This window comes from Dermacentor andersoni, chromosome 11 (assembly GCF_023375885.2).
Source record: "Dermacentor andersoni chromosome 11, qqDerAnde1_hic_scaffold, whole genome shotgun sequence".
NCBI lineage: Eukaryota > Metazoa > Arthropoda > Arachnida > Ixodida > Ixodidae > Dermacentor > Dermacentor andersoni.
Genome location: NC_092824.1, coordinates 65,417,436 through 65,443,227, shown reverse-complemented (window position 1 = coordinate 65,443,227; position 25,792 = coordinate 65,417,436). Strand labels below are relative to the sequence as shown.

General features: G+C 43.3%; 1 protein-coding gene across 1 annotated transcript; it reads right to left on the bottom strand.

Annotated features, from left to right (window-relative positions):
* On the bottom strand, window positions 1-25,576 carry LOC126517871 (dnaJ homolog subfamily C member 21). Its single transcript, XM_050167684.3, has 10 exons — window positions 25,261-25,576; window positions 22,160-22,288; window positions 21,421-21,509; window positions 13,998-14,114; window positions 12,239-12,412; window positions 11,128-11,178; window positions 9,868-9,947; window positions 6,913-7,055; window positions 2,224-2,320; window positions 1-1,454 (listed from the first exon to the last, which is right to left on the bottom strand). Exons 1-10 carry the CDS (start codon window positions 25,355-25,357, stop codon window positions 1,256-1,258), a joined length of 1,176 nt encoding a protein of 391 aa, XP_050023641.2. The 5' UTR covers window positions 25,358-25,576; the 3' UTR covers window positions 1-1,255.
* Window positions 25,577-25,792: the final 216 nt, after the last annotated feature.

Below are 25,792 nucleotides of genomic sequence, written 5' to 3'. Positions count from 1 at the left end.
TAAGGGTGGCCTCCATTTCTTTATTTCGCTCGAGATATTGTGACGTAGTGTATGACTGCTTGTAAGCCTTTCCATAGATAGTGCGACACATACTGTACAAGTGTTCACTCAATAAACATTAGTTACGAGTCCGCACTTGTTCGTGGTGTCCACCCTTCTGTCTGTCTTTTCACGCTCTACCCTCAAACACAAATTTTCTGCAAGTCTAGACGACTAAGTTGTAAACCACTGCCTGGCTGTGGCTGGATTCAATATAGATAACGAAGCAAAATTGTCGCTGTTACAAACTGCGTCAATTCTCGCAATAAAGCTAGTATGGTGTCTTAACGAAATGTGTAGCGCCGATATATAGGGTCTTCTTTTTTAATCTGCACCAAATTACAAAAAATAGCCTGTGGCAAATAGCACAATTCTAACCCTTGATCTAAATAACTCAATGAAGCAGCAACTAGTTCTACAAGAGATCAAAACACTTAACTGAATAATTTACAAAGTATGCTAATTAAACATTTTGTTAATTACGTTACGACGCATACTTCAATATACAAATTGTAGCTAGTGAATCTTGAAGGCATATCAACTTCGAAAGAAGTGTGTGTCTGTGTGTGTGTCTGTGCACGTGTGTTGAATAGGGCAGTGTTATAATGATCAAACATGTGAGTACAACAATAACTTCAAGAATCAGTACGAAAGCCATTTAACTTGCCAGTGTAAAAATTTTGCATGTAGTCTTACTTTTGAGATGACCCCATTTTTTGAAACCAACAAAAACAAACTACTGGGAAAGAAATAAAAATAGAATCATTCTACATAAGAAAAGCTAAAGATGATTGTTTAAGCACATACATCTTTTCTTGCATAGTCAGAAAACAAGATACGAACACTTTTGATCTCGCCTACTAATACCGATGCATGTATGCTGGTTCTGGGCCGACTATAAAAGGCTGGCATTCTTCGAACGAAAATTGAGCTGGCACCCAGCACTTGTCCTGCAGTGCATGTTTTTTTCTTTGTGTCCTTGTTTCAGTCATGCTGCTTCAGTTTATAGTGAGGATTTATGGAGAAAGCACACACATACACACATAAACACACATACACACACACCTCACCATGGTGTGCTGTGTAACACGTTTGCACAAGGCTTTCAGTGCACAAATTCTAGTTGCACTGGTAGGCACAGTTCCATTCAAGGCCATTTTCAATAAATGCTAGCGGTGAAGCCAGAACGCATTATGTTCTCGTAATCTGAAGGATTTTACTTTTTCGATTTCTTTTTATGTTTTGTCTTCGGCGGCTTCATTTCGACATTGTCTCCAGCGTCTTGAGTTTCGGCAGGGGCAGTTTCTTCTGATTGAGTTGCTGTGCCAGCAAACTGGGCCTCCTCCTCCTGCATGGCTTCTTTGAGAAACTGCACGTTTTCCTTGTGCTTCTTTGACTTCTCATGGTTGGCGAATCTGCAACCATGTGAACAAACAGTTCACGACCTTGAAACAGTGTTTGCCACACAAAAAAGACAAATGCCATGTACTGCTACACACTCCAGCCTAGAACGATTCCGGAATGGAACCTACTTCCACATGACTTCACTAACTTGTCACTAATTGATGTCACGAAAACTGAAGTCACCAACTCTTCAGTTGATCAACATAATGTTGGCAAGGACAAACACGTTATGATCTTGTTAGCTGTAGATCTGTTTGAAAATGAGCAGGCGAAACTTGGTAATAATGACTGACACCTAGTGTTCTCATACCTTGGTAACCAATGTTAAACAGCAGATGCCTCCGTGATAGTCACAAGGGGACCCCAGAAACCAGTTTGCTTTGTTTGTGTATTAACAAACAGAGCATCTTAGTAATAACAATGAAACATTGTCCAGAACTTGTTTTTAGCATGAGATGAAACTAAATGAGGCTGACTTTTTATTTCTTGCTGTTGCATTGGAGAGTAGGTAGCAACAGAGAATTCAGATCAAGGCAGGCAACTTGGTTGTTGTGCAATCACATTAACCAACAGAAGCCATTGTGCGAAATTCCAAGCAACAAGCTAAGTTTTTTGGCTGGTCAAAAGACTGGTGATATGGCAAGCAACTGCAATGGCCAAACCCTTCGTTAAAAAATTGCATGGATGTGGTTAAGCCTCAAAGGATTGCATGTTAACCATGCTAATCTATCTTGCTGTGAAACAACTGCAATAAAGAAAATTAAAAAGGGGAGCACTCACGCTTTATCAGATTTGAAGCACTTATCACAGGCCACACAGTAAAGTTCGTCTGGATCGTCATCCTCAGACTCATCGGTTACTGATTCTGCACCATTCTCTGGAAAAAAAGAAAGGAAAAAGAAATAGTTCATTTGTTTAGTAGTGAAAAGAAGGCAAATTAATTTAGTTGCTTTAACGTAATTTGTCTCTTGAACAGTCAGCGAATTACTTTAAACATGTATCTTTTTGGAGAAATACTATTTAATCAACAGATCTAATTTTATGAGAACTGGAACGTGCCTGCAGGCTGTCACTATAACGCTGATCTTATCTATCATGTTACCTGCTAATTGACAGGCAAAAATAATTTTCAAGTTATAAAGTGCCAGGAAGTCTCAATCCTTTTGCCAACTTTGTGCCAATATAAAGTCGCCGACCAATAATTCAGACATGCTTGGTTATTCAGATAGGCTTGTGGCACTGTCACACATCTCACAAACTTAATGTATAAGGACAACTGAAATTTCGGACACCTTATAGCAGCCCGTTCAATAATTTAGACTCAACATGCACAACTGCTTGCTAATTCAGCCACCGAGTTGAGAGCAGAAAGATATTTTGATACGTCGCTGGCATGGAGGAAGGCCACAGTCACTGGCCATGTTGCTGGTACCTCCTTGAAATAGAAACTAGAAAAGCCTAGTCGATCCAGTATCACTGGCTGCATCGAGGCCAGAGGAAAAGCTATGACAAGTTGCTAAGGTGTAAATGCTGTGTTTGACGCATTTGCAGTTTGCCAAGCAAGTTACATGCAGCATCCAGTGTCTTTCCCTTTACGTGTTAAATAGTGATGTAGGTTCTAGAGACTTCTTTTATTGCTATTATGAATTATTGTTGCTAAGATTAGGAAGCTTGAAGTGGCACCAACTCCACCCTCGATGTCTCCACCAACTTTGAGAGCACGGGACAATCCCTGTTGAGAAGAAAACTACGATCATTCAGCTATCAGATTGCGGTCGACACCTGTTAAATTGTTAGGGAAGGAGATTTGGTGCTTGCGTTAACCACACCTTTATCTATTACAGTCGCCGACCGATTTTCCGGACTCCAAAAATTCGGACATGCCCGATTATTCGGTCAGCTTCGCGGCACCGCCATTCTCCCCATAGATCATAATGTATAACAACTGCCGAAAGTTCGGACACCTTGCGACCTCTCGTCTGATTTTTCGGACGCTCCTTGAGCCAACTCAATCGAGGGCATCATGCACCGACTCTGACCGGCGCATAGTTCGACTTGCTGAACGCCATTTTTGTTTTGAACGGAGCCTCCTTGCTGTACCACGAAGTGGCGCTACTGGAAATCCCCGCTCATCATCATAGTTTCTGCCTGGTTCGATAGAGTGGTCGTACAGCAGTTCCGGTTTCAGCTTAGTAAGCCATGTCAAGACAATCCAGCAGCTGATTTGTTTCTCTCGCGCGCGACGCTGTGAGCAGGCCACGTTTTTCGTTTGTGCAACTGTTGTCGGCACGGTGGTGTTTGCTTTGTGTGCTGTGTCGAGGTTTCGGTGATACAACGCGGCGTACGGAAACATCGCGTCAAGTGTCTAATGGCGCCGACAGTGCCCGCGCAGACTGCGCTGGGGAATGCCGGCAAGCGGGTGCCGGGAGGCCTAAGATTTGTCGCCTTCCGATGTGCTCCCTACTGACGCGGAAAATGTTCTGCCGAAACCTGCGCAGTGGTTGCATTGCGATTCCGGACACCGTCTCATTTGACAGTTTCAAAGGTGCTGACACTGCTGTACTGACATGCGCAGAACTCGACGACGGCGAGATCATTCGTCAGGTTTCTGCTGCACCACCGGACGATGACTCCGAGTCGGAAGATGACGCACCATGTGCTACGCTGCCGTCGCAGGCGGAGCGTGCACAAGTAGTGACTGTGCTTTCAGCCGCCTATAGCGACCGTACGACCCTCTCAGAGATTCAGGCTTATCTGATTGCGCGTAAACGGAACAGCGTGCAACGGCGCACTCACGATTTCTTCAAGCCTACTGCCGAGTTCGAATAAGTGTGTGGAAATAAAGGATTTCATTTTTTTTTCTTAATCCGCTTTTTCGGACACCTGTAGTAGCGACACCATGACAATGGTCGAAATACCGACTGACCAAGTCACAGGCAAGTGCATGTGCATAGGTGACGTGCTGACAAGCTTCTCTTTTTTGGCCAATTGTGGAATAAACCCACTTATTTTCCTGTAAATACGATATTGCAAACTCTCAATTATTCAGACCATTTGTCAGTGCTCATCGAGCATGAATTATCAGTTAGCGACTGTACTTCTGAAGGCTGGATGTGGCTGGATGGAATGCACATTATTTTCTAATACTAGAAATACTTTCTAATTTAGCAATTTATATGCAGTAAGCAATTTTAGACATCAAAGAAACAAATCTGCTTCTCAAAAGGTGTAGGCTATGGTCAACAAAATAACCAACTAGGCCGAGTGAAACCGACGGAACGTTGCCCCTCAGGGCAACTGACCGCAGGAGTAACATGCGCTGGAGTTGAGTAGAGACCACCCGCTGAGAAGACGTCAGGGCCCGTGTCATGACACCATTTAGTCATGGTGTCGTTCTGCAGGCGACTACATGAAGTTGTCTCTCTCACTAGCACTAGAGGGGAGCTGAAACATTTATCAAAGAATGGCCTCACTATTAAAAGATGTTACCTCACGAATCTCCAGGAGCAAAAATTGTTCAAATACTTCATATCTAAGTGGAGTTAGGGGTAGTTATCATACCAATGTGAGGCTCTCTCTCTCCCTTTCATCTCCACTAGCATGTTGGCAGCTAGCTACACAAGAGGATGGCAAGGAGGCAAGGACCCATCCAAAAGATGGTAATTTTTTTTCTCTTTACAATGCTATTTTCGATTCAAGCTTGCACATTGCTCTCTCAATGCAAGATTGGCACTTGGGCTGCCTCCTGTCGCCACACTCCTGGAGCTATGTCACTCAAAGAGACCAATCAGGGTATGCTACAGTCAGTAGCCAGAGGGCTCAAAGCAGCACCCTGAGGTGGCCGCAGCATCTATGCTTCGCAGCACACCCTCTTGAAATTTCTGAGGCCACGAGTTCCAGATGCAGCTACCTGCAACTGCCATGTGTAGAAAGGAAGTGCCGAGATCAAATATGAGGGCGAATCAGAAAGTCTTTGCTCCTACTTTATTTATCTAATTTATCTAGTTTTATCTAATTTACTTTTATCTAGTTCTCGATGAGAACAAGTTCCTCCCTGCAACCATGTCCCAAGCATGAGTGATTCCGACGACGGCATGGGCCAGCTACCACATTGTTCATGCCCGACTACAACCCTTACAACTGGATGCCAGCGGTGAGATCGTCCTACAACTCTTACAGTATCCATTCCCAGTGGTGGACCTTTCTTCGACCGGCCTGGCCTTATCTGCCGGTAGCTCTTCGGTACAGCACTGCTTTCATTTGTTGAAACTAGCGGGTGTGCTTCACACGTCCACGGCATATGAGCAACGAAGTGTGATTTGTTTTCTATGAAGTAAGGGACGGACGCAGAGTCTTGACCAGCCACCATACAATCCGGATCTCACCCCTAGTGATTTGCACTGGTCCGCTGAAGAAGTTCCTGGCAGGACCGCGATTCACGTGCAACAATAAAGCCAAGGCAGCAGTCAGATAGTGGTTCCACAGTCAGCCGGACGAACTATACCACAGGGGCATCTCAAATTTAGTGCTGCAATGGGACAAACGGGTCTGAACAGGTGGGGGGACTATGTGGAAAAATAGTGTAAGGTATATAATGTACATATATTTGTAATGACCTCTATGTACCTTATTCTGGCTAATATGAGATAGGGCCAAAACTTTCTGATTCACCTTCACACTCTCTTGGTCATATTGAGATTGCAGACATATATCTTTCATTCATTTAGCTCAAAACTAGCAATGATAGTATCACTGAGAATGATTTTCTGATCACGAAATCTGCCAATACTGATTGGTTGGCTGCTTGAGACGCAGCTGCTGACGACATTGAGAATGAGAGTGCAAGCAACTTTTCACTGTTTTTGACACAAGATTGTGACATTCCCTGCTGTAAGCAGTGGAATAATGTTTGGCTCACATGTTCACAGGAGCCTCATCTACAGATTGGCAACATTCTCTTACTGTGCTCAAAAAGTGTTTCAGGGCCCCTTTAAGTTTGGAAATCGCGATGGTGCAATAAAGCTCCAGGAAGAGTAAAAACTTAAAGCTTGTTTATTGGTGGCAGACAGCCTACATTCAGGTTGATTGTGGCAAATTTCAGCAAATGCTGGTAGTATTACTTTGGCTGCAGTTTACCATGAAAGTGGACAATAGCTTGTCTGTTTCAACTGCAATCGGTCGCTTCTTGACACTATACAATTCTTCGAAACCATCCGTAAAATTTGTATGATTAGATTTTTGTCCATGTGTGCATGAATAAAATTCATCTTTCTACCTTGTAATAGCTACCTAAGCACTTGTCAAGCAGTCTAATGGCTTCTCGCAATAGGCAGAAGATGATAAGCAAACAGCACAGACGGCAATGCGAGCTTGCTGTGCCTCTTTGTTCTCAGTATGGCACAATGGAGTAATGTCCTTAAAATGAAGACATCACATCTCTTCCTTGCCACCCCACAAAGTTGTGCTGACCTGCTGGCTGTTCCGCGGTCCCACCGGACTGTGCGTTGTTTTCTTCACCAAACTGCGAGTCCAGCTGGGCCTCGATGTCCTTCAGCTGGACTTCAAGCTGTGCCATCGAACACCACTCGGACTCCTCATAATTCTCCATAGCTCTGCACAAAGGAAAAAAGAAAACGAGGAAGATGGAGAATGCTGGCGATATGATGGAACGGGCTACTAAACAAGGATGATGGAAGATGCATTGGAAACAGGAGGTTCGAAGCAGGGTCTGGGACTACTCGCAACATTCTACTTTTACTGTGAAACTTTCTTTGCCAAGAGACATGCCCAAGTATTACTTAGGGCTAACTTCACTTTTGGGAACAAACAAACAAGTGAAATTTTGGCGCCCATGGATGAAACATATAGGCGAGGTAATAAATAACTGTTATGATTCACTCGCATTGCTTTGAGCTGAACAAGTCGATAAATTCACATTCGAGTTACCGTGTTTCCCTTGTTCCTATGTACACCCCTTCTTCCCTCCTAAGAAAATGGGTAAGAAAATTGCTTGCGCATTACAATTGGATACAAAACTCAAGCTGTACCATATACAGTAAAACCTCGTTAAACCGTACCCGCTTAAACAGTAGTTTCGGTTTAAAAGTAGTAAAGTCAATTCCCCGACTCAGCGGCCATTGAACATAATGTATTTTGTATCCGCATAAACCGTACCAGCTTATTGCGCACGCATCGGTTAAAACGTAGCGTTTCCACTTTTCGTCGCGCAAACACGGCGGTGCGTCGTCTCCATCGGGCGGCCCAGCAGAACAACGAGCCTCGGAGATCGGTACAACGGCCTCCAAGCGCCCTGTGCGTTTGCACGTGAAGCCGCATCAACATCAACATCATTTCGACGCCGTGCCAGAGAGCGTTGTGGCGTCGTGCAAGCGAGGACTCGCTTCATGCCGAAGCTCGGATAAAGAAGACGCCGGGTGCTCAGCATAGAAGAAAAATTAGACATCGTCCGTGCTATCGAACGTGACGCGAAGAAGTCGGCGCTGGCCCGCCACATGGATCTGCTGCTGACTACAGTGTGTGGCATTTAGAATGCGAAATTGCTCGGCAGCGCTGCTGCGACCGCGAAGAGATGTCGGCTACGAGGTTCGACTTTTCGCCATCGTTGCCTCTGTTGTTGCCGAAGTGTCGACTAGCGACAGTGATGAGGACGACACGGAAAGCGACAGCATGGGCGATTCAGGCCCGACAGTGGCATAAGCTACGCGCTACGTCAGCCTCATGAATGCAATCGTTGCAACGATAACAGGGGCGCGATAACGTAACTATTCCAAACCAAAAGTTTTCTGAACTCCCGCACCCGGCAATGAAAAAGGCGCCCCGGGACTTATGCAGCACTACTGCGCGCGTGCACGTAGAATACGTAACGCCAACGAGGAATCTGCCGTGCGAGTGTTTGTCGAGAGGAGGGGGCTGGCTGAGAAGCTGGCACGCAGCTTCAGTAAGTTTGAGGCCGCTGTCATCGTGCTAGGCCGCCGCGGCATCAAACGAAAATAACATTTTTGTCGTGCGAAGTGAATAAATACTGCATGTTTTTTTTACCCTTTCATCACACTCTCTCTGAGCTCCGTTTTCAACAGGTAAGTGGGTGATCTCATGCTATTTCGGTTAAACAGTACTACCGTTTAGTACGTAGTTTTTCCGAGCTCCGGCCGACTACGGTTTAACGAGGTTTCACTGTAGCCACATATGTACATAATTATAGGTACAGTAAAACTTCGTTCATTTAGATTTCAAGAGGCCTAAAAGAAACGTCCAAATTAACCAAATGTCGAATTATTGTGGTTATCAAGAAAAAAACAAATGCTGACTTTATCTACTGGCTTTTATTTACTTAATGAATCAGCAAATTCTGTTTCTATTGTGCATGAAAGCACTGCAGTAGCAACGGTTCTCATCTCGATTGATTAGCGCTCGCAGCGGCGAAGGCCTCGTGGCTTTCTTTGGAGTGTGGCCGCAGTGCACGTCTTCGTCCGATGCATGACTTCATCGGAGACGCGCATTTCACTACCGTGCAAGCATCCAAAGAAATGCTATTACTAGAGGCGGCAATGGTGGCGGTCAAACAGGATAAATTTAATTTCAAGGTACAGTGCCATAGGTTTCAACTATTTCTGAAAATAAACACCATGCAAATTTGTCAAGCAGACAACTGACACAAAGCCGCATTCACACGGCACACTATGCGATATTCCATGTGAGGCAATGACAACGCTAACCTTCTCGGAGGTTATGAACAATGTTGCACAACAAAACCTCAAGCCAACACATCTTGCTGTGTGTTCTGTGTACTACACAGTAGTAGCCCCACAATTCAGTAAAAGTTTAACACTTCAGCCATGATGCCATGTGCCGTGTGAGGCAATGACAATGCTAACCCTCTCAAAGATTATGAACAATGGTGCACAACAACGCCACAAGCAAACACGTCTCACTGTGCGTTCTGTGTGGTACACAGACAAACAGCAGAGGTGCATTCAAGGTAACCTTTACCATCAATTCACTATTCTCGTATAGTAATGAACACTGAAGAAATTAAACATTCACCGTCAACATCACCACTAATTATCGTGAATCAAAGCAAACGGCACAGAAACCTTCGCTTACGTCGATTGCTACAGTGCAAGGGATCCGCATAATTTTTTATTTTATGTTCAATTCAATATATTGTTAAACATTAACAGGTAGCTCTAAAATATTCGTATTCGAATTTATTAGGAAATTTTATTATTCAAACACCAATATATACAACCTATCTACACAGCATGTGGATGTTTGTTCACAAAGTCATGTTCATGACTGTCATGTTCACACAGTTCCAGTCCATTGCTAAACACTCCAACAAGGAACCAAGAAAACTGCAAAATGACAGAGTTCAAAATTTGCAAAGTAATAAAATCTTCTCACTTTTTCTGCTCTAAAATCCTCTGCACACGCTTCGCCTCGGATTTCCGAGCACTCTCTGCTGCCTTCTCCTCGAGCTCTTTCTGCAAGCACAATTGCAAAAAATAAGTGCACGTAAGGCAAAGAAAAGATTTTATAAATAGAAGAAATGGAATACAAACAATGAAGTTTCAAAAAAAGTGTGTCACGAGCATAATCTTTCACTTCTTTAAGTGACGCTAGGCACATCAGGAGATTTCAACAAAACTGAAATACACATAGGCACTGAAGCTGTTTCATGCTAACCTACTACAGTGCTGCAGTATCTCTACCATATTTAATACTTAGCACATAAAGCTGCAGAAGCTGCAAAAGTAGTACAGTCATAGAAGTCTCACACCATGAATTTAGCAGTGCAGTTGTTCTTGACTGGAAATGCTTTCTACAGAATAACTAGTTCATATATTATAACTACAACTCGTGGATCGTCACATCGTTACAACTCGTCACATCGAATCAAGTACAAATTACATATTTGTGCACCTTTGTGCTTCCAGTGTGCGATGTTTTATGTTTTGGTCGTGAGCGCAAGCAGTGCTCTGTTGCCGCTGGTTGAAGAAATGTGTCGCTTCATTCGTTTGGTGGCAAATGGGTTGAGATCTGCGACACCTTCTGCGTAATAATTATGTCATATATGTGTCATAAAAGTGTGAAACCTTGTGTTGCATCAAATTAGGTGATGCATACCCCCCCCCTTTATTTTTCATACATGACACACTATTTTTTGGTCACGTGTGCGAGCAGTGAGAGAAGTTTTGCTAGTCTTTGTAGCATTGCTTACTATGTGTGAAAGGTTGTACAGTTAAACTTCGATATAATGAACTTCAATATAACGAAATTCTCGATATAACCAAGTATTTCACTTTTTATAACCTCTTGTCCATAGAACACCATGTATTTAAAACCTCAATATAACGAATTGTGTTTGTATGCGATTTCAATATAAAGAAATTTCACTGCTACCACAAAGGAATACCGAGATAATAACTGGAAGCTTCTGCGGACACAGATGGTCAAATGATCAAATTACAAGCAGCTGCTTGCAAGCGCACCTCTCAAATCGCACGCGGTGCAACAAGAGCGACCACTGAAATGTAGTGACGCTGCCCGTGTAGCAGTGCCTACGTTGCAGATGAGTCCCTGGGCCATCGGCTCAAAGGCCACCAGTATGCCCACATGACACCAGTGTTACATTCTAAGGTAGTGAAGCAAAGTCAAACTCACCTTTCTTCTTTGAACCCTCCGATCTCGCTTCCGGACAAACTGAACCAGTTGCTGCATTGCAGTAAGAGAAAAACAAAAGAAAAGCACCCCTGTCACATGAAATATTTAAACATTACTTATAGGGAACAACATTCGTGACAGTGGATTCCAGCAAAGTTCCGTGGGCAGAGGTGATGTAATTTGTATAATATGGTGATGACGGTATGTCTGAGAATAAAAGACACAAGAGATGAAGCAGCATATCCGCAGAACTTCATAATGCAGACGTTGTTTCATTAAAATTAACTTGAGATATTTATGGTAATTCAATAAAAAAATATTGAGGGTTGTAGGGTTTGGAGTCCAGAAACTACATCGTGGGTTATGAGGGACGGTGTAGGGGAAGGCTCCGATTAGCACCTTAATCTAAGATGATCTACTCCTAACTTCAATTTAAAACCTTAATTTTTACATGAGCATTCTTGCATTCTCCCTGCATTAAAGTGCACCTGCTGCGGCTGGAAATTAAACCCACAACATCGTACTTCACAGCAGAATACCATAGCCACAGAGCCACCGTGACAGGTGGCAATAATGTTACTCTTTCAGATCATGTTTACATATGTATTTGAGTGATATTTATCAAAGTCGAGAAAAGACGCAAGCCAGGTACAAATCCGAAAAGGTGTAACCAAACAACGCGGCTGACGCTATTCCGAGCACAGCCCTACTTCGGCAGTTAAATGACTAAAGGGCGTGCCGATGTTTAATCAGGCAACAAAATATCTATAATGTGTTGTTCCTTTGCGTACTGCATGCGTAATTACATCCCAATGTAGGTTCTGTCAAGGGTATCAATTCACAACAGTGCATGCAATTTAGTTTCAGTGTCTTGATTAGGTTAGGCTATGTAATGTAATATTAGGTTAGGTCACAAGCTATTTGGAATGTGTTGTTCCTTTGAGTGGAGTACGCGAAATTAAATCACCGTGCAGGTTCTGTCACGTGGCACAAATTCATAACAACGCTTGAAGTTTGGTTTCGATGCCTTAATATGCTTAAAAAGAAATGCAACTGGAAGCAGTACTAATGTAACTTCTGCTACAGAAATTTCATGAGGCACTACACTCACCTTGACTTCCTCATTGCGCTGCCGTCGGGCAGCATCTCGCACCTTGCGGTTCTCGCGTTCCATGAGCCGCGCCACTCGCCTGTTCGGAGCCGTCCGGACGTCGTACGTGTCGAGCCAGGCAAAGGTCCGTGCCGTGCAGTAGCTCTGCCAGTGGCCGTAAAATGGGCCAACAACCTACCAGCAGGTGTAGACCAAAGAAATCATCAACAACTTTGTGAAGTTATCAGAATAAAGCAAGAAGAGGAAGAACTGAGGGGCATGGTTTTACTTGGTCACAAGCCCATGAAGGCAACAGACCATGCACCAAAGAAAAGCAAAGTGAAATTAACTATGGTCCTTACTGAAATGCAGAGATAATGAGATAAAGGAAAATGAGAGCAGGTGAAAAGACAACTTGCCGCTAGTAGGAGCCAGACCCACATCTACCGCATTACATGTGCAATGCTATATGAATTGGGCTATAGCAATGGCTATCCTACAGTCAACAGCATCTTTTTCAGACATGCCTGATAATTCGGATGCCTTCACGGCATCGCCCCGTACCCCACAGAGCCAATGTATAAGAATGTCTGAAATTGCAAACGATGAAACTCTTTGCCGTCCACTTTTCCAGACATTTTGCCGTGACTGCAGGTACAAAACGGCATTCATTGAAGCCAACACTGCAGCCATTTTGATTATCTCACGGCTTCGAACCAGCACTCTCGCATGCTGATCCACTAGCAGCCATAGCCACCACCTAGGCCTCTCTGCTTCGACGCTCACCATCAAGCTTCCTGCAGTTTAGTGCCGTGTTTTTCATTGCCATTGTGGTCAGCAATGGCACCGACTCCACCTTTGAGATTCTTGCCAATGGCTTCAAAGTACGGAAAGCATGGCAAGGGTCCAACACTGCATAATGTTGGTTCCCGAAAGCCAGCTTCGCTGCATTACAGTGGAGTTACGCAGTGAAGCATACGCAATGTATTGCGGTGCAGTACACCAAGAACGGAAGTGAGGCCACTGTCAGGGGACCCAGTGTGTATTCCTTAATTATATACGCATGTACCCACCATGTCCTGTCACAGTACGAGCACCAATGTGCCTAACAGTGTACTGGCAGGCCTTCAGAGCTATTTCAGACATGCCAGTGGTGATTTGAGCCCTTGGCGGCATATAAAGAGATGCATTCATTTTTTCAGAAGTTTTCACAGCCCCTAGGGGGTCTGAAAAACCTAATGTTAACAGCATATCTTGGGTATCTGTGCTACTAGGTGTGGCCTAGGGAGTGTTAGCCAGCACCACGCACGACCATGGTAATGGATATAGAACATCCACCACCATTTTGCCTTTTTTTTTACTTTGAAACGCTGCCTTTTGGCATAATAAATACATGGTTACAAACACAAACATATCTGTTTTGTTCAGGTTGCCCAACAGAGAATGATAGTAGCGTTCGTGGATCCAGTGTTCAATGCGGGGTCGGCATCTTGGGTGAAGGCTTGTCACACGGAGGTGGTAAAGACGGGCTTGAAGAAGTCGAGGGCAACTCCACATTTAGTGAGAGCATTTCTCTAACCTCAAAATAACAAAACTTGGAACTGATGTCAGTAGATCTTTAGACATGTAAAACTGAATGGACAAGCTTAGCAGTTCTGAAACTTTGTATGCAAAACTATGACTTCACCAAGGGTACATAAGACTGGCAGCAGTATAAATTACACATAGCTAACATCTATAGGAGCTTTAGCGTGCTGTGACTCAGGGTACGAACGCTTACCTCATCATATGGGCTGGTGCTGTTTCCAAAGCCTGGTACAACCACGGGGTCATCATGGTAGGGTTCATCCTCGGCAGCAAGTCTTTGAAAGACATCTCGAAACACCGCATAAAATCCCTGGCATAAACAAGAACAGAAAGACATCAGGAATGGAGACTTCCGGCTCATTAGTAAAGGATATTACTGGGTTTATATGTGTATAACCGACACAAAAAAAAAAAATGAGACAAAATTGACTACAATGCAGAACTGTGAGCTTTTTCACCATCACATGCATCTTCACTGCAGTGATGCCACTGTCCAATGCAATTTTAAAGCAGCTTTTGGATTTTGGAGCAGTGAAATATGCTCTCAAGGCAGCTTTATGAAAGCAACTGCAAGACATATTAAATGGAGCCATGCGAAGACAATGATTGGTCAATGGTTCATAACCTCACAGTACATTAAAAAATGATGCCACTGCTTTGTCGTGGTTCTCATTGTGAACTACACTGAAGTGGCCGTGTTGAAAGATGTACTTAAAAAGCACTTGAGTGGAAGCACTTGGATGGCAGACACTTCGGAGGCATTTCAGAAAATTCAGCACAAGCTCACTGCTATGAACAAGTCCATTAGGATGGAGTGCTTTGTAAAACATATGAATATGTTGATCAATAGCAGAGGTTCAAGTAACAAGACACCCCTTGCCTCTATAAATTAAATGGGCAGTCCAAAATTTTATTTTTTGTTGCCACAATGCCATTATATTTATTTTCAAATTTATTGGGCCTTTACTCCTTTCTGTGCCAGGCATTTTTCCGGAGTGCAACATATTCAATTTCTGTCTAACACATTAGCAAGCTTTAAATTAAAGCGCTCTTTATTGTAGATACTGTGTGTTGCTGATGGTTTTATCAGTTTTTAAACCTGGAAATACAAACAAATATGAAGACTTATGCCAATGAATTATTTTAATTGGGATACTATTTGTTTCTCATACAACATCACCTCTTTGTTGCTGTCACTGTAACTTGAGGACACCCAATAATCACCGTCGGAGCCCTCTGAATCAGCGTTTATAAATAGTTCTTGAACTTCTGCATTGTTAAAAAAATGCATGGGCATTTTGTACTGGTCTGCCATGTCGGAGAAGCTAGAGACACAAGCTACACTGACAGCCAATAATATTATCGTGTCATCTGTAATATAAAAACAAAACCTACTATAAAATTTTAGCTTAGCCCACTTCTGAGTAGATGGCACAAGTATGAATGTTTCAGATTCGCAAATTGTCATGAGCATGGCCAGAGGTGTGTCAGTGGCCAAACAAGTATATTGGGCATAGCACTTTAGAAAATAAATATTAATGTCAGTAATATTAACAGAAACACTATGTTAGCTACGCAAAATGTTGCTTACATAGGTGATTTACGTGCTTCAGTGGTTACAATTATTAACAAGTTGGCAAATAATAAATATAAATTTGTTAACACATCTTTAAAATTTTGCAGTAATGGTATATGTTTATATTAACACTTGAGGTTGACTTTATTAAAAAAAACAAATTCTGCATTCTTCTGCAGCACTTTCATTCTGAGATATGTCAGTAATCATATTTGATAGGCTAATTTTGCATTCACATGCAAAAGTAGATGCAAACACAAACACCCATGTGACGTAGCTTATGGTGGGGAAAAGGACGAAGTCAATCAAGCTTTTGCTAATTGAGAGGTGGAGTGCAGCTGTTATCAGCTCTACCTGCCTTCTATGTTGATGTGCTACGGAATTGGCTAATTGTGTCAATACTACACCCTCGAAACGTGAATGTCGCGTACCCAGCATCCGATTTGACGAATATATCAAAATGGAGAGCGGAAGAATAGAAAAACCAAACAAAATGAACTAGTTTCATGTACGACTGTCATCTCAAGTTTCTTAAGTAAGCAACGTATTTTTCGACGCATAACCAACTATACCGTGTATAACCCACACCCCCAATTACAAGAGTATGAAAAAAAGAAATGTTTGCCGTGTTTAATTTGTCATAATAACTGCATAGAACAATGCTCACATCATTGCAATAACAATCTCCATTTGCGGATGAACAACTCGTCCACGTCATACCTTCAGCCAGCAGCTCTGCTCCCCCCCCCTTTTTTTTTTGCTGATGTCGATAATATTCAGCTTCTGCTGCACTGTAAAGGGCGGCTGTTGAGCGCAGTTCATTATGGTCCGAGTTCCAGCTTACTAGTGCCATATGCACTCTTCGCCAACTATTGAATACAAAATGGCTATCCGTAAAGAGGAGAATGGGCAACCATGAAGGAGAGAGGAAGGGAGCTTCAACACGCAGGGGTGGGGAGAGGGTGAGGTTCCCTAGGAGATAGAGAAGCTTCGACTGAGGGACAACCTTGCCTTGAGGTGTGGCTCCATGGCAGCATGCACCACGATGCCACGAAGCCACACCTCAAGGCAAAATTGGCATATAACCCACACCCCGACTTTACTGTTAAATTCTTGGATTTCTTTATGCGGGTTATACGCACAAAAATATTGCCTGTTCCATAGTAATGAAATTCTGAAAGTTAATTGACAAGTATTGGTTAATTATGCATTTGCTGATTGTACTTTGCTAAAGTTGTATCCACCAGAGTGCATAAACAACCTGCGCAAGCAGCACTTGCATGGCTAGAATAGCGTTCTTACTCAAATTACCGATACTTTAACTTTGAACACTCTATATGAAAAAGAAAACTTGGGAGGTTGCCTCCCCAGTGAAACACCATGGAAGTCACAAGCAGCATAAAGAAAATTAGTCACAGCACAGGTCGATTCTACTAAACAAGAGGAAACAATCAGTGCAGCAGTAATTAGAAGTTAATGTCGCTTTGTTGAAAGAGGTGCAAAGAGTTATAATAGAAACTCTACAGTGCTGGCCCACGTGCTCGTTTTGCTTCAGTGCAGCACTTGGTCTGACCATGCCTGCAAAAAGTGCTGATCATATTGTTTATGGTCACAATTAATACACTGTAACTACATTGATGTGGTGCTGACAGCATCAGAATATAGACATGAAATAAGAAAACTCAGTGCAAGATGCATAGTGGCAACTCCCAGTTGAAATTACAACTCTTGTGCGAGGTCACAACTAAACAGCAGCAAGCAGGTGAGCAAGGTGTGGAGTCTCAAACGTGCTTTTGGGACAAAGAAACGACAACACAGTAGTGCAGACAATCACAAGGGCATTTATTGAGCCATCTATACGCCAATATAGCCAGCCAAATTATTGTCAATAGAACATGCCAATGGGCACGTGACAATTCAAGGAAATCCAACTCACTGCAACCGGATAGCAAGCAAATATGTTTGCCCCCTTGCTGGACACCACCGACTAATCGTTTGCGTGATTGTACATGCGAACGGTGGTGCGTTCAAATTATCGTGTTCATGCATTCTGGTGTCCTGCTCCTAAACCTTTCACAGGATGGTCCTGCAAACGGCCAGTGAGTGCACAAAACGTCCACGAAGCCAGCCGTTACCAAGCTGAAGAGGCAGTGGCTACTTCCTTTTGCACCCGAATAACCTCGCCGTTGGGTGGCATTAGCAGTGCAACACTCGCGCCATCTCTTGTACTTTTCTGCAACTACACTGACTGCCGCTGGCGCGAAGATACGCGGCGAAGTCGGATTACAAGAGAAGTGAGAGCCATGCGGGAAAAACATCATCACGAGATGCGTGAAAGTTGAACGTCCCCGCAAAGGTGACAGACAGAGCGAAAGGCACAAGATCGTAATGGCAAGAGTGGCTACCTCCCCACCGTGAATAAGCTTGGCCTAACTGTGTGCTGGCGATCAGAGCATACTGATACAGTCCCATGCCCACTTTTAGCATGCCAGTTTGCGCATTTTTTACGAAGGCTGTACATTGTAGATTCCTTTCCAGAGAACATATATATTTGAGAACCTTTACTTAAATTACTTAATTGCACAAACAGGCCTGGAGTGCGGCCTGATCCCGGTGACCAGAACCGGTAACGCACTCTCTCACCAGAGCAGGATTGGCCACCCTGGTGCAGTACTTGGCCACAACCTCCTATATGAATACAACAATCGAACCCCGGCCCTCAGTCCCCAGCAGCCGCGAAGCAACTGACCACGGCGGCGGTCAGATCTGTGACGCTGCAGAGGGTGCTAAGAATACCTGGCTCCGGACAGGCCGCCATTGGAATCTGAACCTGGCAACGTTTAACGTTAGAACGCTATCTAGTGAGGCGAGTCTAGCAGTGTTAGTGGAGGAATTAGAGGGTAGTAAATGGGATATAATAGGGCTCAGTGAGGTTAGGAGGAGAAAAGAAGCATATACAGTGCTAAAAAGCGGGCATGTACTGTGTTACCGGGGCTTAGCGGAGAGACGAGAACTAGGAGTCGGATTCCTGATTAATAAGGAAATAGCTGGTAACATACAGGAATTCTATAGCATTAACGAGAGGGTGGCATGTCTTGTTGTGAAACTTAATAAGAGGTACAAAATGAAGGTTGTACAGGTCTACGCTCCTACATCTAGTCATGATGACCAGGAAGTCGAAAGCTTTTATGAAGACGTAGAATCGGCGATGGGTAAAGTCAAAACAAAATACACTATACTGATGGGCGACTTCAATGCCAGGGTAGGCAAGAAGCAGGCTGGAGACAAGTCAGTGGGGGAATATGGCATAGGCTCTAGGAATAGCAGAGGAGAATTATTAGTAGAGTTTGCAGAACAGAATAATATGCGTATAATGAATACCTTTTTCCACAAGCGGGTTAGCCGAAAGTGGACGTGGAGGAGCCCGAATGGTGAGACTAGAAATGAAATCGACTTCATACTCTGCGCGAACCCTGGCATCATTCAAGATGTAGACGTGCTCGGCAAGGTACGCTGCAGTGACCACAGGATGGTAAGAACTCGAATTAGCCTAGACTTGAGGAGGGAACGAAAGAAACTGGTACACAAGAAGCCAATCAATGAGTTAGCGGTAAGAAGGAAACTAGAGGAATTCCGGATCAAACTACAGAACAGGTATTCGGCTTTAACTCAGGAAGAGGACCTTAGTGTTGAAGCAATGAAAGACAATCTCATGGGCATCATTAAGGAGTGCGCAATAGAAGTCGGTGGTAACGCCGTTAGACAGGAAACCAGTAAGCTATCGCAGGAGACGAAAGAGCTGATCAAGAAACGCCAATGTATGAAAGCCTCTAATCCTACAGCTAGAATAGAACTGGCAGAACTTTCTAAGTTAATCAACAAGCGTAAGACAGCGGACATCAGGAACTATAATATGGATAGAATTGAACAGGCTCTCAGGAACGGAGGAAGCCTAAAAACAGTGAAGAAGAAACTAGGAATAGGCAAGAATCAGATGTGTGCGTTAAGAGACAAAGCCGGCAATATCGTTACTAATATGGACGAGATAGTTCAAGTGGCTGAGGAGTTCTATAGAGATTTATACAGTACCAGTGGCACCCACGACGATAGTGGAAGAGAGAATAGCCTAGAGGAATTCGAAATCCCACAGGTAACGCCAGAAGAAGTAAAGAAAGCCTTAGGAGCTATGCAAAGGGGGAAGGCAGCTGGGGAGGATCAGGTAACAGCAGATTTGTTGAAGGATGGTGGTCAGATTGTTCTAGAGAAACTGGCCACCCTGTATACGCAATGCCTCATAACCTCGAGCGTACCGGAATCTTGGAAGAACGCTAACATAATCCTAATCCATAAGAAAGGGGACGCCAACGACTTGAAAAATTATAGACCGATCAGCTTACTGTCCGTTGCCTACAAAGTATTTACTAAGGTAATCGCAAATAGAATCAGGAACACCTTAGACTTCTGTCAACCAAAGGACCAGGCAGGATTCCGTAAAGGCTACTCAACAATAGACCATATTCACACTATCAATCAAGTGATAGAGAAATGTGCAGAATATAACCAACCCTTATATATAGCTTTCATTGATTACGAGAAAGCGTTTGATTCAGTCGAAACCTCAGCAGTCATGGAGGCATTACGGAATCAGGGTGTAGATGAGCCATATGTAAAAATACTGGAAGATATCTATAGCGGCTCCACAGCCACCGTAGTCCTCCACAAAGAAAGCAACAAAATCCCTATAAAGAAAGGCGTCAGACAGGGAGATACGATATCTCCAATGCTATTCACAGCATGTTTACAGGAGGTATTCAGAGGCCTGGAGTGGGAAGAATTGGGGATAAAAGTTGATGGAGAATACCTTAGCAACTTGCGATTCGCTGATGATATTGCCTTGCTTAGTAACTCAGGAGACCAATTGCAATGCATGCTCACTGACCTGGAGAGGCAAAGCAGAAGGGTGGGTCTGAAAATTAATCTGCAGAAAACTAAAGTACTGTTTAACAGTCTCGGAAGAGAACAGAAGTTTACGATAGGTAGCGAAACACTGGAAGTGGTAAGGGAATACATCTACTTAGGGCAGGTAGTGACCACGGATCCGGATCACGAGACTGAAATAACCAGAAGAATAAGAATGGGTTGGGGTGCGTTTGGCAGGCATTCTCAAATCATGAACAGTAGGTTGCCACTATCCCTCAAAAGGAAAGTGTACAACAGCTGTGTGTTACCAGTACTCACATATGGGGCAGAAACCTGGAGGCTTACGAAAAGGGTTCTGCTGAAATTGAGAACGACGCAACGAGCTATGGAAAGAAGAATGATGGGTGTAACGTTAAGGGATAAGAAAAGAGCAGATTGGGTGAGGCAACAAACGCGGGTAAACGACACCTTAGTTGAAATCAAGAAAAAGAAATGGGCATGGGCCGGACATGTAATGAGGAGGGAAGATAACCGATGGTCACTAAGAGCTACGGACTGGATTCCAAGAGAAGGGAAGCGTTGCAGGGGGCGGCAGAAAGTTAGGTGGGCAGATGACATTAAGACGTTTGCAGGGACAACATGGCCACAATTAGTACATGACCGGGGTAGTTGGAGAAGTATGGGAGAGGCCTTTGCCCTGCAGTGGGCGTAACTAGGCTGATGATGATGATGATGATGACTTAAATTACTTAAAAGAGAAACAGTTAAAATTTTCTGTGGCAACTGTTATCATTTAGTACAGTCAACCACACAAGTTTACAGGACACAGGATCTGCCAAGGAGCTGAATTCTTATGAAGCGTGGTCATAGAGCCTCGAATTAAATGTTCCAGCATGTAATAGCCTTCGCCAACTGCACAGTGATTCATTAAATTAAAAGTTCCATGCTTCAACAGTGCAGAAATTCACATTTGCAGTGGAATCAATGTCCTGTAAGCTTTTGTGATTGACTGAACATAATTTCACTTGACGTACACCACTTGCGTCTGGAATGCCTGGTTAGCGCTGACAATAAACATAGCAGAACAGAAAATAAAAACAAAGCATGCATTAAAGGGCACCTTTTCATCATCTCCATAACCGCTGAAACAGGAGGAGTTGAAGTAGCAGTAGACGTCTAGACTGTCATCCTTGTAGTCACTACCAAGACCTGAAACATGAGTTGCATAAAATCACCAAATGACTCGTACACGCACACGTATCCCTGACTACAAGAGTTTTTGAAGCAGAAAGACATCAAATAAATAAATAAATAAATAAATAAATAAATAAATAAATAAAAATAAAATTATAATAGTAAGAAGTTTCATGGAAGTCAATCCTTTCGCCATAGAAATGAATTCTGCAAATCATACTGCAAAGTTCAGTTCAAACCCGTGAATTCTACAGGGTGTCCCAATTATCATGCACCAAGACTTAAATATATGCAAATGCAATGCACCTGGACAGAACCAAAGGTAATTTTGTTTGCAGTCGCTTGGAGATACTCAGGGTACTTTTTTTGCTTTCTGCCTAATTACATAATTATTATTTATTAATTAATAAACTTCTCAAATAGTATAATTAGATTAAAAGTGTCAATGAGAAAATTGAAGAGCAACATGAAAAACGCCCAATACAGCTTTTGGTTGCTTAATACGTGCTACATGAAAGTGTTTTTCAGAGCGTGAAAGAAGCCTGCAAATACATACAAAATTAATGCACACAATTCCTAATCCCCAAGCTGCTGCAGTGGATATAGGTTATTGCCTCTTTGTACTTTCGCAGAGACAGTGAGAGAAAAGAAGAAAGGGATCTCACCTCCTTTGAGTATGGCATCACGGTGCTTGTCATACCAAGCCCGTTCCTGGGGATCACTCAACACATCGTAGGCCTGCTGGATGAGCTTGAATTGTTCCGTCGCCTCCTGAAGATTATCCGGATTCTTATCTGGAGATGAAGGGCAGTGCAGTTTTATTTCACAAATGATTCTATCGGGGTACGGCATTAACGCTTTACAGACGAGTGCTGCCTACAAGCAACCAAATATGATTTTCTTGCTGTGTTTCGCTTTTGAATATGGAGCTTCTGGCTAAATCCCTTGGGTCAACACTGAATGATAAACAGCAAATACAATTTGTTGGATTGGAACAGGAACAGAGGATGGGGAGGAAGTTTTGGCACATGACTCGCTTTATTTTGAAAGCACATTGATTGAGAGGAGAAAGGCCGATGCAAAAATTCATGGCTGCAGTGGTATCACATAGGTAATGCAGAGGAAATGCAATTTACACATTTGTTTCACATCCGATGGGAACTATCTGTACAAGTTTTGTATGAAGCTATAGGTGTATTTGGGTAAAGCTTGTCTACAGACTTCTGCCAATAGGGTTGTTGCCCAAAGGCAACAAGCCTATTGCTCAAAAAGTTTCTGCAAAGTATTTTTTTTTTTCTTGAATACCTTTATTTTCAATGTAATTTCTTGCACATTTTGACAACAAATAAACATTTCCTTTACGTACGTATCTTTATGTCTTGTCCTTGAAGGGTGAAAAATAGAGCTAGTACAATACAATGTAAGCCTGAGTGATTTGGTTTGGCAAGGTTCACTCTGTTGAAAATAAATAGAGAATGCAAAATTTCGGAGGGGACACATGGAAAGGACACGATACAGGTACCGACTAACTAGGGCTAGGCATTTGATTGATTAAGCTTCTGATTAATGCTTTAATTGCAATTAATTTTTTTAAATAGCAATTATTTGGTTGATGTGATGTGAGAAGAAACACACAAGTTGTGACGACGTCCCCAGTTTGCTTGATCAGCAACAAGGAAGAGAGCCGCAGACTGAGCTACAATGTTCTGTGCGCACGTCTACCTGGGGCGACAGCATAAGACGCCCCATGTGTGGTGCACTTCCAAGCCAGTGGAACAAGTGGTCAAGCAAATGCCTTCACTGCAGTTGGATTTCTGACCACAGTTGTGTGATTTTGATGCTTGACGCATGTCCACTCACGCAAGGCATCATTGGTGTAATATAAAAGGCAACCGTCCACACAAATAACATAGCTTGCTTTAATCTTTCAAGAAATAATAACCAGTTTTGTTCTTTAGCTCACATATGCCTATGCCCAAATCCAATAATTCAATTAATTGACTGATTAAAATGTCCCAATTAGATAAGTTAAAAATTTTGGTTCATGCCCAGCCCTACTAATAACAGTAAATTTAATAAATGTCATTTAATATTACTCTGGCCAAGTCTGGACGTGGCATTAATGAAAGGCTGCCTGAATAGGGATGGTCTATGAAATGTGGCCATTGGTAGAACTTTTCACTGCATTTGCAAAAGTGTGGCTGTCTACAAGATTTTAATGCCAGCACTGTTCTTTTTCCGCATCAACATTAAATGACCATGCTAATAGGAGAATCGATTTGCAGACGCATGTGGAAGCGAACAGTCTGTTGCTGCACCAAAACAATAAAAGTCATGGTTGAAGTGTTTAGGTACTGTACAGCTTTGCACATAGCCTTTGTTTTGATTTCTCGAGTTTAAATGTATCAGAAATTTCTGCTCCCGCATGCACATTGATCTATTTTTGCTTATCTATATGCATGGATGTGTATAGATTTACTGTTGTCAGTCGACATCCCTATTGTGTCCTTGTTCTGCATGCAAGTTTTTTCCAGTTTAAATAAAGAAAAAGTTATTAATTTTGAACTCTTAGTTAAAGTTGATTTCTATCAAGAAGCTTAAAACCACCTAGGTTAAATTACGTAACTCAGCTGAATGGGGCTACTGACTAAAGGCACATTTGATTCGCCTGCACCATCTGAACCAGTTCACGAGGTGCTGCACCCTGCTATTTGTTTCAGCCGTGCACCAATGGCGCCCTCTGAACCATGCCATTCATTTCAAAAGGTGCAGGAAAGGGCAGGACTGGTTCACGATTTCGCTGTACCCTCTCTACTGTCGGTGCCGACTTGGTGCAGGTGTACGGGTGCGAAGCAGCAGTGCAGCAGACGATCCAGCACATGGTCGCAAATGCCACTGAAACTCCACTTACGCGAGTCTGCGGTGTCTACGCAGGCACAGGTGTATACACCCCAGAAGCAGATCATACCAGCAGTTCAGGACCTCTCAAACTTATGCATTCCGTGCACATTGGTCGGACACAACATAGCACTGTCACCTTCGTATGAAAGCAAGCTGCTTCTTAACCAGGAAGGAGATACTCGGACGAAAGCTTTGGACGCAGCCGATCACATTCAAAGCACTGGCGACTCTACAGCTCGTCTAAACCGGTCACAAATGTGAATTTGTGAATAACCGATTTAGAATATCTCGCCAGAACTGTGGCCGTAATTCCACTAATTTTAGGCGTATGCGTGCACACTTGTGGGTTGTATCTCGCGAAGAATACGCTGCTCTGGCAAGCAGTGCGGTCTGTTCGCCTGACCTGCCACATTTAAGATGAACTGGAGCAATTTCTGAAATAGTTAGCACACATTGGAAACCGCAGTTGCATGCACGTGCGATTTAAAAAGATAGTAATAACAGAAAAAAAAAATTTTTCGAAACAGATAAGGGCACGGACACCTTCGTAAATGATTGTGCAGGAGCGTCACACGTGCCTAGAGAAGGCACGGAAATGTGGCTAACCCGAACTAAGGTACCCGTGACTCCAGTACCTTTTAAAAAAGCGCTGTAGGCAGTCTCCTAGAATTTTATGCACTGTGCGCGCAAACTTGTGCAACTTGTGGCACACAGTCGTCGACGTGCCACGACGAATTCGTTCTTACGTTTTCGCGTCTAGACGAAGCACGTCAACCCAGTGCGCAAGAACTCGGGCATAGTTTCGCTTGAAGTCACAATCGTGATGCGTGAACGCGTAAGCCGTCGCCCAAGCGTGCGTACTTACCTGGATGCCACAGTAGCGCGAGTTTTCTGTAGGACAATTTCAGCTCATCCGGGGTCACGTTTTTGGACACTCCTAGAACTTCGTAATGACACTTCATGTTGAAGATGGGGAACACGGAAGTGAAAAAGTGGAGATAAATAAATAAATAAATAAACGGCACCCTAGGAACAAATTTCAGTGTATACACGTCAAGCACCACCGCACGTAACAATTCATGATTCGTCAAATGCGGACACTCGATTTATTTCGAGAACTTTAGGCAACACTATGCAACACCACGACTTCGACGCCAGCACTCATGCAACGTTTGCCCACGATGGATTGCCTTGGATTAGCTTCGACCAGTTCCAATACGCTAAACATTATTTTTAGCTATATCATTGACGCAGACAAGCATCTAAAATTTAAAAAAAGTGCTGTCTAGAAATTTTTTATCGCATTTCTTTATTGTTGTGTAGTTCTGAGTCTGGTGTAAGCATACTGTACTAACCACAGCACCTTTGCGATCAACTCAGCCGATTTTGCATTGCGG

What these genes read in the sequence shown, in the direction of transcription:
- LOC126517871 (XM_050167684.3), bottom strand. Translation starts at nt 25,357, where the DNA reads ATGAAGTGTCATTACGAAGTTCTAGGAGTGTCCAAAAACGTGACCCCG. An exon ending in GACCGCGGAACAGCCAGCAG is followed by an intron (nt 2,321 to 6,912) that starts GTCAGCACAACT and finishes CTTTTTTTCCAG; the next exon opens with AGAATGGTGCAGAATCAGTA. An exon ending in TGCTTCAAATCTGATAAAGC is followed by an intron (nt 1,455 to 2,223) that starts GTGAGTGCTCCC and finishes ACATGGTTGCAG; the next exon opens with ATTCGCCAACCATGAGAAGT.